General features: G+C 40.9%; 1 protein-coding gene across 6 annotated transcripts in view; it reads left to right on the top strand.

The window, feature by feature from the left end:
* The window catches only part of SPECC1L (sperm antigen with calponin homology and coiled-coil domains 1 like), a 108834-nt gene that overhangs the window by 37458 nt on the left and 51244 nt on the right, over positions 1–20132 (top strand). For 5 of the 6 annotated variants that reach the window (XM_021687860.2, XM_021687858.2, XM_021687861.2 and 2 more), the window contains 5 exons: positions 4507–4580; positions 5688–5863; positions 10557–10720; positions 14878–14969; positions 19548–19638. In XM_021687860.2, coding sequence (XP_021543535.1) covers positions 4507–4580; positions 5688–5863; positions 10557–10720; positions 14878–14969; positions 19548–19638 — 597 coding nt within the window. Of the gene's footprint in view, positions 1–4506; positions 4581–5687; positions 5864–10556; positions 10721–14661; positions 14729–14877; positions 14970–19547; positions 19639–20132 lie in introns of those variants that run through there. The other variant, XM_021687862.2, reaches the window with a different exon arrangement.

Raw genomic sequence — 20132 nt, 5'->3', positions numbered from 1 at the left:
GGAAGTTTTAGTGCATTTAGCGGCCCCAGACTTGAAGACGAACAGTGCCCTTTCGTGTGACCATTAATTGGGCCAGATGGCAGTTTTGTTAAGTTAGTCTTCAAAACAAGAGCATATGTACAGACTCCTTTGGTTTCTGAGGAGGAAAAGCCTGTTGTCATTTTTAATACTTTATGTTACAAAGTGAAAATACCATTATGATTCATGAAATTTAAGTCAAATTCCCTAGAGACACTTGTAGTGCACTTTATTCTGCCTAAATATGTCCACTGGCTGCCAGCTTCCTTTTCTTTCTGTTTAAAAGGATTAATAAGACATGATAATAATAAATACATACTGCTGAGTACAAAAGGATGCCTCCCCCTTTTTTATTTTTTATTTTTATTTTTATTTTTTTAAAGATTTTATTTATTTATTTGAGAGAGAGAATGAGATAGAGAGAGCATGAGAGGGGGGAGGGGCAGAGGGAGAAGCAGACTCCCTGCCGAGCAGGGAGCCCGATGCGGGACTCGATCCCAGGACTCCAGGATCAGGACCTGAGCCGAAGGCAGTCGCTTAACCAACTGAGCCACCCAGGCGCCCCATGCCTCCCCCTTTTTTAAAGATTTTATTTATTTGTCAGAGAGAGAGAGCACAGGTAGGGGGAGTGGCAGGCAGAGGGAGAAACAGGCTTCCTGCTGAGCAGGGAGGCCAATGCGGGGCTCGATCCCAGGACACTGGGATCATGACCTGAGCTGAAGGCAGTTGCTTAACCAACTGAGCCACCCAGGCGCCCCAAGAAGAATGCCCTTTTAAGAGTAGTGATGATGTGGTCATGAATGTAGAGTTTGGGAAAGAGAAAAGAATAACAACCAAAGAAATGAATGAAGTCTGGGATTTTATGACCAGTCTAAGATGGCCAGGTGGCTTAAAATGTCACCTGAGAATCAAGACACACCAGATGTTAAAAGTGAGCAGTAGTAAGATTTGCTGTGATTTGTCTTATGTGAATTATCTAAAGATACGTAGATACGTCTTTTGTGACCAGAAAAAAAGGAAAACTGTTCTCAGCCGAGGAGGAGAAATTCACTTTTTTTTTTTGCTTGCCTATTTTAATTATAGAAGTTTTTGCATTTATGTATTTAGTTTTTAAAAGGTTTTATTTATTCATTTGATAGAGAAAGCACAGGCAGGGGGAGCAGCAGAGAGAGAGGGAGAAGCAGGCTCCCCACTAAGTAGGGAGCCCAGTGTGGGCGCCACCCCAGGACCCTAGGGTCGAGACCTGAGCTGAAGGCAGATGCTAAACCGACTGAGCCACCCAGGTGCCCCAAAATTTTTGCATTTAAATATAGTGTAAATGAAAGGTGTAACTCCTAGTGTTCCCAACACTAGAAATATTTCAGCTTCTGTCCTTCTTATCTGTGTCTGATAATATCACCAAGACCTTCAATTCGTCTGTATGTAGGTCATATGGGAGCCGATGATCCATGCTGGTTTGAGTCATCCTTGCCTCCAGAGATATGGATCAGGGTATTGGACTCACTCACCGATGTCCACTTTGCTCTTAACCAAATTGAATGGCCCTTTTGACCCTCAGTTTCCAGGTTAAATAAGGTCGGAAGCAGCTTGTACAGAGACAGACTTTTAAAATCTAATCTTTTTTTATGAAAACATCCTCTTTTCTGTCCCTAAGAGGGTACGGACTATATCTTTTTTCCCTTTCCCTTATATCTTAAGCATCTAGAAAAAAGCCTGGTACAAAGGAGGTACTTATGAGGTATCTGTTGAGTTAATGTAAAGTTTGAACCCTTTTTATTTCAGAGGCCCCAACTTTGTTGAACAGTTTTGTGTTGATGAATGGGAGGGAGTTAACTACTGGCTACCAAAATTGGCCAGGTTTTCCTCCCATGTTTTATCTCATTTATTTTTTATTCAGGTTTAGAAAATGTATCATCATTATATATTTATAATAATTATTACATATATATATAATATCTGGGGGCACCTTCGTGGCTCAGTTGGTTAGGCATCCGACTCTTGGTTTCAGCTCAAGTCATGATCTCAGGGCCATGAGACTGAGCCCTGCATTGGGCTCTGTGCTGAGCGTGGAGCCTGCTTAAGATTCACTCTCTCCCTCTCCCTCTGCCCCTCCCCGCCTTGCTCATGTGCTCTCTCTCTCTCAAAAAAGAAAGAAAGAAAGACTTAAAAATTAAAAAAAAAAAAAATGTCTAAACACAAATGTATCAATGTTGAATTAAAGGTATTATGTCACAGGTTTACGGCAGAGCAGGTTCCTGATGGAATTGGGAGGGGGAAGATGAACAGTTTAAGAAAAGACAACAGCACACTCCTACTTTAGGGTATTGATTAAAAGCTAATAATTTGTTAAGGAAGATTTTTTTTTATGCTTTATTTTTTTGAGAGGGTGAGAGAGGGCGTGAGTTGGGGCAGGGGCAAAGGGAGAGGGAGAAAAGCAGACTCCCTGCTGGGGAGCGACTAGGGCTCCATCCCATGACCCTGAGATCATGACCTGAGCTGAAATCGTGAAACCAATTGAGGCACCTAGGTACCCCAAGAAGATTTTTTTTGGAAAAGATTTTATTTTTAAGTAATCTTAAACCCTACATGGGGCTCGAACTCACAATCCTGAGATCAAGAGTCGGATGCTCTACCGACTGAGCCAGCCAAGCGCCCCCAAGATTTTTTTTTGAAGATTTTGTTTTTGAGTGATCTTTATACCCAACGTAGGGCTTGAATCCTCAACCCCAGGATCAAGAGTTGCATGCTCCACCGACAGCCAGCCAGGACAATTTTTTGATGACATGTGACACCTCACGCAGGTGTTCACTATGCCTAGGTTCCTGCTACTAAGTAAGTGTAAGGAATAGGAGGGAATGTTTACTCAGAAACACCAGTGTCTATAGCGATGATGTCCCTGATAATAAAGAGTTCGGTTCTGTCAGTGGAATATTTTTTAAAAATCCTAGGTTCTGATTTTAGTATCGCTTTCTCTTGCTCCCTCCATTAGCCTGCATATTTATACATTTATCCCGTTTTACTGCCCTACCATGTGCCAGGTGTTGGAGCTGTGAAGTCACCACATAGCTCCTGACTTTGAAGGGTTTTCAGTCTAGTGGTAGAGACAGATGTGTAAGGAAATGTAACAGTGTTGGCTGGAACACAGAAAGGATAGGGCTCTCCTGGAGGGGGCGGGGGGGGGGCGGCAGGCAAAGTCAGAGAATTTGTCACCAGATGTCGGTGCCTTTTCTGGTGCTTAAGCCATGAGAAAGTGCTCAGTCCCTGAGCTGTCAAAGTAACCAACTGTGATAGATTTACTGGGTAGCAGTTACCGGTGGGCACCTCCTAAGGCATTTCCTCTTAAACATGGACTTTTGAGCAGAACCTCCAAATAGAATGTGACTTCCTGTACATTTCTGGTTCCAGGGGCACTGGGCTTGACTGGGCCTTCATGTTTGCATTCCCACTATATCTAGAATGGTACTTTGGTACTCATTAAATGTTTACAGTGAAAGTGGAATTGTTTAAGGAAAATTCATATTATGTAAGAAATAATTTGAGGAGTATTGATTTATTTTATGAATATATCACTTATTTTATAAAAAGACTTTCCATAGAATTAATGTAAATAGCAGCTCCCCAGAGAATTAAGTTTGTAAAAATTTTCTGATTCACCACTTTTCTGGAATTTATTCCAGTGTGTAAAGTAAGTTAATGCTTTCATAAAGAGTTTAGTTTAATAACCTTTTGATTAAAAGTTCACACTTTATTTTTTATTTTTTTTAATAAAGATTTTATTTATTTGATAGAGAGAGACACAGGGAGAGAGGGAACACAAGCAGGGGGAGTGGAAGAGGGAGAAGCAGGCCTCCTGCAGAGCAGAGAGCCTGATGCGGGGCTCAATCCCAGGACCCTGAGATCATGACCTGAGCCAAAGGCAGATGCTTAAGGACTGAGCCACCCAGGAGCCCCAAAAGTTCACACTTTAATAATAGTGTTATTTTGATTGGTTATGAGCCAACAATGTGTGTGTTTCTAACAATTGATTTTTTTTTTCAAAGATTTTATTTATTTATTCATGAGAGAGAGAGAGAGAGAGAGGCAGAGGGAGAAGCAGACTTCCCGCAGAGCGGGGAGCCTGATGTGGGACTCGAAACCAGGACTCCGGGATCATGACCCGAGCTGAAGGCAAATGCTTAACCATCTGAGCCACCCAGGCGCCCCTCTAACAATTGATTTTACTTAACTTTTTGTTTCAGAATTAAGACAGTGAGGAAGGAAGCAATCCAGAAATTGTGATTTAAACTTGATACTTTCCTTAGAAAGTAATACTGGTTAATACTTGGATTGAACATTCTTTTTTTCTTTTAGAGTTTTGTATTAAAAATAGAAAGTCTTTGGACAGGATGACCTTTTTTTTTTGAATGCCATATTTAAATACCTCTCTTTATATTATTCCTGGGAACACAGCTTTAAGAATAAATATTTAAACTTCTGTGCTCTTTTCAGATACGGTTAAAAAACTCCAGGATCAAAAACATGACATGGAAAGAGAAATCAAGACACTCCACAGGAGACTTCGGGTAGGCTAAATCCTCATGTATTATCTCATTAGAATACCTAGGTTTCTGAAAGTTGAGTACAGTGTAGTCCTTGATCGTGTTAGCATTCATCTTAAGCTTCAGATACAGTTAAAATACTGATCCTACTGGGCTTTGGGCAGAAAGCAAATGCCATCATTTCAAGTTGGGATTAGTGCTAGATTCTGGATAGAAGAATCTATTAGTAATTTATGAATGGTAATTTTAAAAAGATGGATTTAGGAAGCAAGTGTTATATTTTGGAAAGAAAAATTATTCACTCTTGATTAGAAAGTGTCCCAAACCAAGCTGTCTTCATCTGGGTTTTCTGTCTACTGTGAATTTGATCAGCTTGCCGACAGCGGTGCCACTCTGCTGCAGAGGTGGGGGAAGCTCATCTCAGAGTTTGGGTCATGCCTCAGTTACCAGGCTGTATTCATGGTGTCAGAAAATCGCTTTGGGGTGATGGATGCTGGGCCCGGGACTGGACAGCTGTGGCTCTGGTGGAAGCGACACCCTGGGGAGGCTTGTCCACCCGGTCACACCCGCATCCTCCATGGCTGTGGGAAGCCGCAGACTGTACAGTTCCTTAGCTCCTCTCTTTGTATGGTTTTGTCTGCCTAGTTTGAGTTTAGTGTTTTTCTTCGGCCTTCCTCTTCCTTTTCCTTGACTTTTGATTTTTTTTTTCCTGTTAGTTTTTGATGTCAAGATATTTATAGTTTTTCACTGTAAAATCTTTCAGTATGGTTCACACACCATTATCTACTTTTCAGAGGTAAAGTGCTGTGAATTTTGAACGATGTGTTTATTTTCATAAGACTTATAAACTTGCATAAGGAAGGGAGACTTGACATTTTTGTCATTAATATTGAGTACTCTCGTGAGGCAGAGCAGCTAGAAGGTCTTTTCTTCATTAAGAACAAGTTCACTACTAATGATTGTATTACCTGTTACCTGTTAGAAATGATAATAGCAGTTCTCTGAGCTTTAAAATAAATTAATCATCATTTGGGATAGTGCATTACAGTGCAGTCATAAACACATCTTACTATTTTTAAGTAAGTCTTCATTGCTCTCTTTTGGAAATAAAAATTTAGTTTTTTAACGTAGGAAGAATCTGCGGAGTGGCGGCAGTTTCAGGCTGATCTCCAGACTGCTGTGGTCATTGCCAATGATATTAAATCTGAAGCCCAAGAGGAGATTGGCGATCTGAAGCGTCGGTTACATGAGGCTCAAGAAAAAAATGAGAAACTCACCAAAGAATTGGAGGAAATAAAGTCACGCAAGTACGTTTTGAGAAACCAGTTGTGCACTTATGTTTTAATAGAGAACACTTAAATCCCAATTTTGTGATGTGGTATTATGGAAAGAATGAGTGTGGATCCTAGTGGAAGTTACTCAATTTTTCTGGCCTCACTTTATGACACCTGTAGAATAGCACAGTCTATATGATCTGTCAGAGTTGTTGTCAGTGTCTTGATTAACAGCTCTGGAGGGGCCAGACTGGTCCCTGGCACAAGGTACCTTCTAGTTCTCTCCTTTCCTGTATCTGCACACTCCAGCCTTGTTACTTTGCTTTAGGTTAATAGCCTCTGATTAAGGATGTGTACTGTGGAGGCAGATGGGCGTGACTCCTGTCCAGTTCCGCTCCTTACTAGCTATGTGATCTTGATCAGGGCCCTTAACTTCCCCAAGCCTCAGTTTGCTCATCTTTAAGATGGAGACACTACTACCTGCTTTACAGTGTTGCTGCAAGGCTTAGAGGAGACCTGCCTGCAGAGTGGCCAGGGCAGTGATGAGTATACTGTATTTTATTTTAAGATTTTATATATTTGTTTGAGAGAAAGAGAGAGGGAAAGCACAGAGGGAGAGTGAGAGGGAGAAGCAGACTCCCTGCTGAGCAGTAAGCCCGACATGAGGCTTGATCCCAGGACCCGGGATCAGACACTTAACCAACTGAGCCACCCAGGCGCCCCTGCTTTAATAACTAATATTATTAGAGACCCAAGTAAAGAAGGCGAAGTGAGTTTTTTTCCATCACTCACTTGAGGAGTTTTCACTTATAACCATCTGAATCTCCATAGTAGTATTTTTTCCCATTAACATAGAGATCATTGGGGGGTGCCTGGGTGGCTCAGTCGTTAAGCATCTGCCTTCGGCTCAGGTCATGATCCCGGGGTCCTGGGATCGAGCCCCGCATCGGGCTCCCTGCTCAGCGGGAGGCCTGCTTCTCCCTCTCCCACTCTCCCTACTTGTGTTCCCTCTCTCGCTGTGTCTCTCTCTGTCAAGTGAATAAATAAAATCTTTAAAAAATAAAAGTAAAAAAACAAACAAACATAGAGATCATTGGAAACCAATATAAAGTATTAGATGAGATGCCATTTGTGATGTGCTCTGAGTTCCTCAGTGAGATTCCCTCTAATGAGTAGGGGGGAGTAGTTTTTATGTTTGAGGTTATTACTAAGAATTTGATTATCGGGGAACCTGGGTGACTCAGTTGTTGAGCGTCTGCCTTTGGCTCAGGTCATGATCCCAGGGTCCTGGGATCGAGCCCCGCATCGGGCTCTCTGCTCAGCGGGAGGCCTGCTTCTCCCTCTCCCACTCTCCCTGCATGTGTTCCTTCTCTCGCTGTGTCTCTCTCTGTCAAATAAATAAATTGGACTCCCTGCTCTGCGAGAAGCCTGCTTCTCCCTCTCCCCCTGCTTGTATTCCCTCTCTCGCTGTGTCTCTCTCTGTCAAATGAATAAATAAAATCTTTAAAAAAAAAAAAATCTTAAAAAAAAAAAGAATTTGATTATCTAGGGGCGCCTGGCTGGCTCAGTCAGTAGAGCATATGACTTGATCTTGGGGTCATGAGTTTGAGCCCCAAGTTGGGCATAGAATTTACTTTATAAAAAAAATATTTGATTATTCATTACTTTAACTAAATCTTAGGTAGACATAGGAAAAAATTTAGAAAAATATTTATGGGGCCCCTGGGTGACTCAATTGGTTAGGCATCCGACTCTTGATCTCAGCTCAGGTCTTGATCTCAGGGTTGTGAGTTCAAGCCCCTTTTTGGGCTCCATGTTGGGCGTGGAGCCTACTTAAAATAAAACAGGATATCCTTGAAAAGCTATCTTGTTTTATTGTTGCCTAGCTCTAGTGTATGGCCCAGCGAAAAGTATCACTAAACCATTTTTGTTTGGCTTCCTTAAGCAGAACATGGATTGAAGTGGAAGATTATTGTTTCTGCACTTGGTGTAAATTCATATTATATTACCTTTTTTTCTGTACACTGTTAAAGAAATGGTGTATCAAAAATGTTCCATTCTTTTTTTTTTTTTTTTAAGATTTATTTATTTATTTGGGAGAAAGAGAGTGTGCGGCAGGGAGGGGCAGAGGGAGAGGGAGAAAGAATCTCAAGTGGACTCTGTGCTGAGCGTGGGAGCCCAACAGGGAGCTAGATCTCAGGACCCTGAGATCACAACCTGATTCGAAACCAAGAGTTGGATGCTTAACTGACTGCACCACCCCCGGAAATGTTTCATTCTGATGTTAACCTGAGTAATTGAAATTTCTGCTCTCGAAGAATCATTCCATCAGGTCCTAAAGATGTCCTCAATGAAGCAGTAAATTAATTTTACTAAATCTCAGTCCTTGAGTATATACTCTGTTTAACATTCCATGTGATGAATGGGAAGTATACATAAAGCACTTCCGCTGTATCTGCTGTATCCCCAAGTATAAGGTTGTCTCAAGGAAAGTGCTCTGTGATTGTTGGTCAGAAAACAACTCAACCTAAAACAAACTACAGATATTCAGACTTTGGTATTTGGTAGATATTCCTTGAAAATGAATGAAGAGAGACTGTCACTGTCACTTCAAGGAAAACAACTGACTGTTGCCAGTGCTAAAATGTGGAAATTCGAGTCAATGTTAGGATTTTAGAAAACTTGTATCTGCCATCACAGGCTTGGCAGCTTCCATATTTAGAGAGTTTCCTGATGAGATCATTGGTGATATTAACAAATGTGACTTTTAAATAATAAATCCTATAATGACAGATGTCAACATTTGGAAAATCTGTGTAATTCAGTGAACCAATATTTTCTGTATGACCAATGCAGTCACATATGGGTAGAAGATCCATTTACAGTATAAGATAGACTAGAGGAATTTTAATGGACAGAGTAGGAAAAGTTTATTCACATGGTTTCAAATTCCACATTGCAACAAACTTTTAAGTAACTACCACTTACTACATTTTGGTATAGTATCAAGGAAAAACAGCCTCGGTTGTCTAAAAAGCCACAATTATCTATTTTAATATCATTAAAAGAATCTTTCCTTTTTCAACTGCTACATATCGGTGAGCCCTGTTCTTTTTTTATCTCACAGTATATTGAATAGAGATGAGAATCTAACAGTATTCTGTTAAGCCAGACATTAAAGAGATAATTAAAAATGTAAAAACGCTGCTATTCTTCTTCCTCTTCTTCCTCCTCCCCTCCTTCTCCTACTTCTTCTTCCTTTTTTTGGTTTTGGAAAATAGTTGTTTTTCATGAAAATATGTTGTATTGATAAGCCCTGGGTTTATTTTTATTTTTAGATGAATTAAGTATTTTAAATATGTCTTAGTTTAAATTTCCATTATGATGTCAATAGATATAAGCCACATAAAGAAAAGCTCTTTGGGATCTTCAGTAATTTTTAAGAGTGGAAAGGGGAGGGTCTGGGTGGCCTAGTCGGTTAAGCGTCTGCCTTCAGCTCCGGTCATGTCCCAGGGTCCTGAGATCAAGCCCCGCTTTGGGCTCCCTGCTCAGCGGGGAGTCTGCTTCTCCCTCTCCCTCTGCCCCTGCTCATGCTCTATCTCTTGCTCACTCTCAAATAAATAAATGAATCTTAAAAAAAAAAAAAAAAGAAGTGGAAAGGGGCTCCAAGACCAAAAGGTTTGATAATCACTGTTACAGATTCTTTGTTAAAACTTCTGAGCATGACGGGACACCTGGGTGGCTCAATTGGTTAAGCATCTGCCTTCGGCTCAGATCATGATTGAGCCCCACATCGGGCTCCCTGCTCAGCGGGGAGTCTCCTTCTCCCTCTCCCTCTTCCTCTCTCCCTGGCTTGTACACACACACATTCTCTCTCTTTCAGATAAATAAATAAAATCTTAAAAAAAAAACAAACCAATTTCTGAGCATGAGACCCTGTGGTACATCTATCAGAAGAGCCAAATAGCTACCAAATTTTCCCAAGGACTGGCTTAGTTTTTGTCTACCTATAAACTTATTTCATGGTTATATGGCATGTACAAGCTCTGCAACTGAAATCTCATTCCAGATGAAAACTTCTGTGTTAGTCAGCTCAGCGAATTAGAGCTAGCCAGAAATAAAATGTAATTGATTTTTTTAGATGACTCATGATCCATCCACTGAGCATCTCAGAGACTCATGTTACTAATAGGGCCTAGGTTTTGTTTTGTTTTTTTGTTTCCTGTGTAGAAATTCTGTTTGGAGATTACAGAGGGTTTGTTTTAAAGAATATGAACTTTGATTTCATTTCTTTTGTATTTTCATGTCTGTGCATGGCGTATTAGATAGGGCCAGTATAGATAACCCATATGTACTGGTGAATTCCCAGACTCCTCAAAACAGGACAGAACCTCAAGATCCCAGTTCTGAGTCAGGTTCTTTTTGGCCAGTCCACTTCCATTTTACTGCTAATTTATTACTGATGTCCTCACCTTACACTTACTCAGATGAAAATGGATTCTGATGGTTACTTTTAAACCTATTTAGTACAACCTGATATAAAAATTTTAATATCATTTCCTGGAATTTATCAAACAAATGAGAATATTAGACTAGGTAATTTACTCAGCTCTACCGATACTGTCTTTTTTAAAAGTGATACTTTTTAATGCTTTTCAGTAGGGAGGTGAAAATGTGTATTTGCTAGTATGTGTGTAAAAATGCCTGATTTCACTATTGTTTTCAGGCAAGAGGAGGAGCGAGGCCGGGTGTACAACTACATGAATGCTGTGGAGAGAGACTTGGCAGCCTTAAGGCAAGGGATGGGACTGAGTAGAAGGTCCTCAACTTCCTCCGAGCCAACCCCTACGGTGAAAACCCTCATCAAGTCCTTTGACAGTGCATCGCAAGGTAATTTCTTATATCCTATGCCAAGGGCAGGCAGTCGTCATTCACTTACCATCTGTTCTCTGGTCTGGTTTGATATTCTTTACCATCTTAACTCTCTGAGCATCATCAAATTTCATGTAGTATTAATGAGTTAGTCTTACTATCAGGTGAATTTTAGCAGGAGACTTGGGATCTATTCAGCTTCAGAGATCTTGGTCTCAGACTTGGTGGCTTTCCCCTTGCAGAAATGTGTCTTCACATAGTCCTGGGGCTCTGAGTGTCTTCTGTATGCCTAAAAACCTCCAGATGTATAAATTCAGCCCTTTCCCTTCCTCTGAACTCTGTAGATCTGTAAATCCAAAGGCCTCCTTGACATTGACACTCAGATATCTCCTAGACATTTTATGTCCAAAACTGTACTCTTGCCCCTGAGCTTCAGACTTTCCCCTGTGTAAGGGGCAGCACCATTCTACCCAGTTACTCAAGCCAGAAATCCAGGAATCCTCCTTCTTCCTTAAATCCTTCTTTCTCACTTTCCTCCTTCTTCCTTAAATCCTTCTTCTTTCTCACTTCCACATGTAATCCATTAGCAGGCCATGTGGATCTAGCCTCCAGCATGCACATCTTTGCTCTGTCTACTTCTCTCCATCTCTCTCTCTCTCTTTTTTCTAAGATTTTACTTATTTATTTGAGAGAAAGAGAGAGAGAGAACATGAGTGGGGTGAGGCGCAGAGGGAGAAGCAGACTCCCCGCCAAGCAGGGAGCTGATGCAGGGCTCGATCCTGGGACTCCGGGATCATGACCTGAGCCGAAGGCAGACGCTTAACCCACTAAGCGACCCAGGTGCCCCATACTCCTCTCCATCTCTAGTGCACAATCAACTGCTAGTATAAACCACCATCAGCTTCTAATTTCAGTGACCTCCTAATCAGTCTCTCCATTTCATTTTATGACAGAAAGATCTTTTCTTGCTTAAACTCCTTTAATTTCTTTATCATAGTTAGTGAAGTTCAGATCCCCAGATGCGTGCATGGTCTGACCCTACCTTCCTCTTACCTCAGTTGAACCACTCTTCCTCTGCCCTCTATATTCCTGCCACAATGGACTGCAGGTCCCAAAGCAGGCCAGGCTCCATATCACACAGGCTCTTCTGTACCTGGAAGCTCACTTCCCACCTTCAAATGACTGGCTCCTTTTCATCTCTCTAACCCCCTCAGCTCTGGGATAGGGAAAGGGATGTAGTTTTTTAAAAAAATTAAATGGAGGCACCCATCTGGCTCAATTGGTAGAGCATGTGACTCTTGATTCTGGGGTTGTGAGTCTGAGCCCCATGTTGGGGCTTAAAAAATAAAATCTTGGAGAGCCTGGGTGGCTCAGTCGGTTAAGCATCTGCCTTTGGCTCAGGTCATGATCCCAAGGACCTGGGATTGAGCCCCGCATTGGGCTCTCCACTCAGCGGCAAGTATGCTTCTCCCTCTCCCTCTGTGATCTCTCTCACTCGTTCTCTCAAATAAAATCTTTAAAAAAAAATTTAAAAAATTAAATCTTAAAAACACAAAATAGAGGGACACGCAGTCAATTAAGCATCCAACTCTTGGTTTTGGCTCAGGTCATGATCTCAGGGTTGTGAGATCAAGGCCCGGGTTGGGCTCTGCCCTCAGTGCAGAGTCTGCTTAAGACTCTCTCCCTCTGCCCCACCCCCCCACATGCACCCTCACTCTCTCTCAAATAAAATCTTAAAAAGAAAAAAAAAAAAACAAAAAAACAACTGAATGTAATGTGTCCTGAAACTTACATTTTCTTCTAAAAATTCTTTAAACTTCATGATAGGCTTTATTCTAATTCACCCTAATAATAGTAGAGTTTCCATAATCTATATTCTGTGACTATACACAAATTAGTTTTCTTGACTTAAAATCAGAGCAAAAGTCACTTATATACTCACAGTGTTGGTACAGATATTTTGGAAGACAATATTTTCCAATTTAAAATGCCATATTCATAGACCCTGAAGTTCTTATACATGATACTGGCACAAGTTTTTAAAGATACAGATATAGATACAGATGTACACATAAAGTTTTCAGTGTGGGATTGTTTGAAAAAAAGGGAAAACCTGGAAATTGCTTACGTGCCCATTAAAAGGATTAAGTCAGTTATGACCCATTAATACAGTAGAATACTATGCACTCTTTTATAAGGATGGGGTAAATCTCGAAGTACTGGTGTTAAAATATACCTGCAATCCTTTATAGTAAGTTGCAGACCAGTATTATATAATGTGATCTCATTTTGTTTTTTTAAGTACATAGATTTTTGCCTTAAAAATACAAGAAAGATGCACTTGAAACTATTGTTACTGGCTACCTCTGGGTAAATATGACAGGCTGAGATGAAAGAAAGAAAAATCTGTACTTCTAAAATGAAATGATAATGGAATGTCTGTACTAAAGTCATGCAGTTATTCAAAATATTGATGAAATGGGCTCTAATGCAAAAAGATAAATCTTCTATACTGGTCTTTTAAAAAAAACAATATTTTACAATAAGATAGATCTAAATGACTCCGTAGTTCCACTGCTTAATTATATACGCAAAAGAAGTTAACACAAGTATTCAAATAACTTGTACATGAGTGTTCATGATAGCACTATTCACAATAGCCAAAACATGGAAACAGCCCAGCTGTCCATCAGTTGATGAATGGATAAACAGAATGTGGTTTGTCCATCTGATGGAATTTTATTCAGCCATAGAAGGAATGAAGTACTAATATATACTACCATGTAGAAAACATGCTAAGTGAAAGCAGCCAGACACAAAAGGCCGAGGATTATAAGACTCCATTTATATGAAATATGGAGATTAGTAAGTCCATAGAGACAGAAAGCAGTTTGGCAGTTGCCAAAGACTGGGGAAGAGATAGATGGGGAGTGATTGCTTAAGAGATACTGGGATATTTTGGAACTAGGTAGAAGTGATGATGACTGCACAATATTGTGAATGTACTAAATACCGTTGAACTCTACATTTTGAAATTATTTACTTTCTATTATGTGATTTTATTTATTTGAGAGAGAGTGTGTGCAAGAGAGCACAAGTGGTGGCGAGGGAGAAATAGGCTGCCTATCAAGCAGGGAGCCCAGTGTGGGCTAGAACCCAGGACCCTGGGATCATGACCTGAGCCGAAGGCAGCCGCTTAACCACTGAGCTGCCCAGGTGCCCCTATTATGTGAATTTTTTAAAAATTTTTTTTATTTTAAGTAGGCTCCATACCTAACAGGGGGTTGGAACTCACAACCCTGAGATTAAGAGTAGCATGCTGTATTGACTGAGCCAGCCAGGTACCCCTATTATGTGAATTTTATCTCAGTAAAAGAATGCATCTAAAAATAGCAATTTAAATATGTGTACTTGGTTGCATAAAAAGGTCCACAGTGATCTGCTTCTTCATCTTTTCTCACTGTGTGATGTGCCTGATTTTATCTTTGTGTCCCATTTTGATTTTAATTTAGCTTCAAACAGATAACCATTTTTATGCACCCTCTACCAAAATCTGTGTCAAGCCCAAGTATCTGGATGTGAGTAAATTATGGGTCCGACTTTTGAATAGTTCAGTCAAGAGAAGGAGCCTGACATGTGAGCAAATAATTACACATCCACGCATTAAATGCAAACCAGAAAGTACTTGCTAAGTGAAGTGATGAACTCCACAGGAGGAGATGAGAAAACATGAATGGGAGCCCAGTGTTCCTTTGTTTTTTGTTTGTTTTTGTTTTCCAGTGTTCCTTCATTGAATGCACATCCACTGTGGGCCAGGCTTCTCTCACCTGATGCAGTTTCAGAAATACTCCTCTTGGGTTTTTTGAACTTGAATTTCATTGGCTCATGGAGCTCTTTAACTACCTATGTTAATGAAATGGCAAAAATGAAATGACTGGCATAACCAGGTGGGGAATCAACACAACTACTCTAGGGAACAGACAATCCGCCTCGTGGCAGGAGAAGCACCACCTGCTAGGCACGACTGTGAGTGCTCCATGGAGGTTAGGCCTCAGGACAGCTTCCAAGGGAGCCAGAGCATTGGGTATAGTCTGGGGGATCTTTCAGGGGACACCAGCTATGAAAGCTTCCACTCTACCGTGATGCATTCAGTATTTGTTTGTTTGTTTCTGTAGTACCAAACCCCACTGCAGCCGCGATTCCTCGCACGCCTTTGAGTCCAAGTCCTATGAAAACTCCTCCTGCCGCAGCTGTCTCGCCTATGCAGGTAAGTGTCCGTGACCCTAGAGGCTGTGGGGGCCTCAGCCTCTGAAAGTGCGTCCTCCTAATAGTCATTTACACTTATGTTAGGGCGGCAAATGACTATCTCGTGAGGAATGTAGTTAGGGTTGTAAAATAATGTAAATATCCTTCACTGAGATAAATTATGAAAATGTCCATTGTGTTACTCTTCTGAAAGTAATAGTGATAGCTAACAAATATTGAGCACTTGCTATGTGTTCTACCCTATTCCATGTACTTTATAATGTGAACTCATTTAATCGTCACAACAGCCCTGTTGGGTATCAGGTACTATTCTTACCTCTAGTTTTCACATGTGGAAACTGAGGCCCAGAAAGGTTAAGCAACTTGCTGAGGGTCATCTAATGAAGACGTGGTAGAGCTGGGATTTGAACCAGGGCAGTGTGGCTTCAGGGACCATCTCTCTAAGAATATGTAGTTGTTGTGTGTCAGCCTCTGCTACCTAACAAATCACTTCAAAGCTTGGTTGTTTAAAAGAGCAGTTGTATGATTTTTCACATTTATGTGTTGCCTAGGCTGACTTCGTGTGGGCTCATTCCTGCAGCTGCACTTAGCCACAGGGAGGGGTGGGGCCTGGGCTCAGCAAGGATGGCCAGGCCACTCTCTCCATGTGGTCTTTCCTCTCAGGTTCCTTCATGGTGCAGTGTCTCAAGCTCCAACCAAGTCATAAGGCTAGCCCAGAGTCAGAGTTGGGGGTTTCTGCAGAAGGTTCATTATGGGCCATTTTTTAGCAGTCTAGCACAAAGGGCATTGCTGATCCATTATAAACAAGTTTCTGAAGTTGCTCTTCCTGGCCACTGTGGAAATGTAGACCAGAAGCAAGGGAGATGGTTGTTGCTCTGTAGTGCTCATGAGGCCTCTCGCTGTGCCCTTGTTGGTCAGCCACTTTTGGAAAGAGGGGCTGTGGTGGAGTTTTTCCATGTAAGTGAGAGTAGCCAAAGGAAAAATGGCCATAAACCTAGTACCTAGTACCCTTTGATACAGGGTAGCCTTAGCCATACCTCTTCCCTAAAACTAGAATAGGATTTGGGAGCGTTTTATTTTTGAATGGAGACTTTTGTGCTTTGTTAACTATTGGCCATGTATTTTACAAGTGAATCTGTTGGTGTTTTGTTTTGTTTTACTTTTTAACCTTTTCCTGTGTGAAATTTAGGGTAAAAGTGCACTCCTTCTGCATTTGTCATGTTGCAAATTAGTGGCTCTGCATTTGCATGTGTACAGAAGATGTTAATGCTCTTAATTTACAAGGAAGGCAAGGGAATTGCAATCCTACTATAGATTTAATGCTTTTTATATGCATTGAAGTTTAATATACAAAGCATGACTTTGTAAATCTTTATAAAGATAGGAGGTGAAAAATTTCATCTCTGTAACTTGATAAAAGTTAATAATTACAAGTCACATTCAGTAGCTTTTTAGTACTTGGTTAGCACAATGCTTCTCAGATCTAATTGTGCATAAAAACTGTGTGAAGAGGTTTTAAACACATAGATTCCCAGGCCTCATCCTAGTGAACGAGAATCTCTAGGGAATATGGCCTAAGATTGGGATTGTTAGTTTTTCAAAACTCCCTGAGTGGGAATTCTACTTCTGGCTACAAGGGAGTGACAGGCTGGATTACTCTGCCACCCCAAGCAACTCGAAAGCTGGACAAATTATAGGAAGAAATTACATTCAGAAATGTACAGCAGGCAGTATGAGACGGTGGTACTTAAAGTCCTTCTGGGCCCACACTGTTCCTGTTGGGAGGTTCCAGATGGTGGTGCAGGGGGGATGAAACCAGATGGAGCCAGGAAGGGGAAACTAGCTGGGTCTGAGGAGACACAGATCGGTGTCCAGGGAGAATGAGAGTGCTGGAATTTGCAGGGCAGAGGACCTGGGAGGAGGGAGCTACACAGAGGGAGGACCTCTGCAAAGGCATCCCTGTAAGTCTTTGCCTGAATGCCAGTCTGCACAGGCACAGGGTGAACCCCCACAAGGTTGAGTAAGAACAGTTTCCCAGGAAAGAACGTTACCAGGGAGCTGTCAGGTAAACCCTTCCCATAGTTCACACAGGGCAGGGAATCATGAGTTCCCACTGGTCACCATGGAGAAATCCTGGAATACTTGGAGCATTCCTTAGAGACCCCTGAGGGCCACACCCTAAAGTAGAACTGCATTGCAGCTCTCGAGTACGTACTATGCTAGACCTGCCCTGAAAGACCTTAAAAGTAAACCTCAAAAAAGCCAAGGAGATCCATAAGTAACTGGGGTACTCAGCCTCTGAAATACTTCTTAGTGACTCTCACCTCCCAGAAGTCATGCTCTTGTGGAATCTTGCTCCTCTTGAGTGTTGGCTGGACTTCACGACTCATTTCTGATGAATAGAGTATGGCAAAAGGGGTGGGACATCACAAGGTAAGATTATAAAAAAGATTAGCTTCTGTCTTGAGGATTCCTCTTGCTCTCTCTTAGATCCAGTCACTCCAGTGAACCATTGAAAATTGAAATACTTAGGGGCGCCTGGGTGGCTCAGTCGTTAAGCGTCTGCCTTCGGCTCAGGTCATGATCCCAGGGTCCTGGGATTGAGCCCCGCGTCGGGCTCCTTGCTGGGCGGGAAGTCTGCTTTTCCCTCTCCCACTTCCCCTGCTTGTGTTCCCTCTCTTGCTGTGTCTCTCTCTGTCAAATAAATAAATAAAATCTTAAAAAAAAAAAAGAAAAGAAAATTGAAATACTTAGCAATACATTTAATGAAATGCTGTTGTAAGATCTGTAGAGCAGAAAGTATAAAATATTGCTGAGAGAAATTGAAGAAGTAATAAGTGGAGAAATATATTCATGAACTGGAAGACTCAGTAGTGTTATTATCTTACAGCTCTCCCTCACATTGATCTGTAGATTCAACACAATCCCAGTGATAATCCTGCATGCTATTTTGTAGAAATTGGTAATACAATTTTAAATTTATATGGAAATTCAAAGGACCCTGAATATCCATCCAAAGCATCTGGGAGATTAAATAAAAAGGAAACAAATTTGGAGGACTTATCCTACCTGATTTCAGCACTTAGAGTAATCAAGACATTGTGGTACTGACAGTTTGTTTGTTTATTTGAAATCTTCATTAACCTGATAAACTCCCCATCCCACAGATAGCCAGAGTACCAGCAGCTGCACTTACTGACATAAGTTTAAATGTAGACATTACGTCAGTAGATTAGATAATCCAGAAATAGGTCAGCTGATTTTCAGCAGAGCTGCCAAGATAATTAAATGGGAGAGGGGTAGCCTTTCCAACACAGGATTCCAGAACAGCTAGAATCTATGTGGAAAAAAAAATAACCACAACTGTTACCTCATGGCATTTATAAAAATTAAAATTGATTGTAGACCTACATGTGAAAGCTAAAACTACAAAACTTCTAGATGAAAACATTAGAGAAAATCATCCTGACCTTCGAGAAGGCCAAGATTTCTTATTTAGGACATAAAAAGAAGGAGCCATGAAAGAAAACTGATAAATTGGACATCAAAATTTGAAACTTCTGAGAGACATTAAGAAAATGAAAGATAAGTTATAGACTCAGGAGAATATAATCACAATACATTTATCTGTCAAAACACTCATATTCCAAGAAGACATTTTTGTCTTCTTGATTGAAGACAAACCAGTAAATAGTAGACAAAAGATTTTAAAAGTCCCTTCCTTAGAGAAGATACACAAATGGCCAGTAAACACATGAAAAGATGTTCAACATCATTAGTCAACTGGGGAAGTAAAAATTAAATTCACAGTAAGCTTCCCCTATGTACCCTTTAGGATGGCTAAAACTGAAAGACAGTCTCAACTGTTGGTAAGAATGTGAAGAGACTGAACCTCACACACGTTTCTGCTGGGAAATACAAAATGAGTAGTTAAAGGTTCGCTAGATAAAAAAGGGCTGGAGGGAAAGCTGGGAAAATAAGCACGACAGAAAGGATGGTGACGGTAAACACCATGGTCTGTGTGGAAATGAATAGTTTGGTGGTATTTGAGCATTACACAGAGGTGGCAGGAGATGAAGCTGAGGAACTGAGAGGAGGTATTTGTGGCGGGTACTTGTGGCTGCACGCAGAGGGATGCATGTATCCATCCGGAGATGAGGAAGCCAGGGGCAGAGCCATTGTGGTGGCGCTGAATTAAGATGACAGGTTGTACTGGGGCTCTTGTAGTAGGAGCACGTCCGTATTTCGCCAATTGGTGTGTAATAGTTAAGAATTCTCTTTAAACAAAACAATGTCAGTATACTGGTTGAGATAGTTTGCTGTAAATGTTACCATTGGGGAAAACTGAGTAATGGGCACAGGGGATATTTCTGTATAAATTTTTTAAATAGTGTATTGATCATATTATATGCCTATAAGTGTGTGTGTGTGTGTGTATGTGTTTTAGTCTTACTACAACAATATGGAAAGAATGATGGCGATTCATAACTAAATACTACTTTCTGCAATGTTGACTTTATTTGTGAGTCCCAGCTCTAGAATTATGCTAACTATGACACTGTTTATGTTATGATTTCAGAGACATTCCATAAGTGGACCAATCTCTACATCCAAACCCCTGACAGCACTGTCAGATAAGAGACCAAACTATGGGGAGATCCCTGTTCAAGGTAAATCTCATATGGCACAGTACTTCACTTCTGCTATTAATTTTTTTATTCTTCTGACTTTTTTGGCTAACGAAATTGTGATTTTCTTTGTTCTTGACATTATTTCAGGTGATTTGGTATACATCTTTATCAGAAGCTTACTAATAATATGTCTTCATTAGATAGGGAGGCTAGTAGCATTATGATAGGCAATGGAGAGTCCACACCATTACTAGGCATTTTGTTTTTATAGTTCTTCATGGGGTATGTAAATGTGTTACCCACATTTAATAGATACTAAAAATGAGGTTTCAGAAAGTTGGTTAACAATGAACAGTAGACCTGGGCAGCCTGACTCCAAAGCCCATTCTTTTAACCTCTGCGCTCTGTATTATTGTCCATAAGAGGAAACCGAGACTCTGAAACACGAGGTTGAGATGAGGTCCGTTCTTTTGTGCACTTATAAGGGGCTCGGCCGTTTTCACACAGCTTTTTTTTTTTTTTTTTTTTTTTTT

This window comes from Neomonachus schauinslandi, chromosome 14 (assembly GCF_002201575.2).
Source record: "Neomonachus schauinslandi chromosome 14, ASM220157v2, whole genome shotgun sequence".
NCBI lineage: Eukaryota > Metazoa > Chordata > Mammalia > Carnivora > Phocidae > Neomonachus > Neomonachus schauinslandi.
The sequence above is the reverse complement of the archived record's forward strand: the minus strand, read 5'-3'. Positions and strand labels throughout refer to the sequence as shown.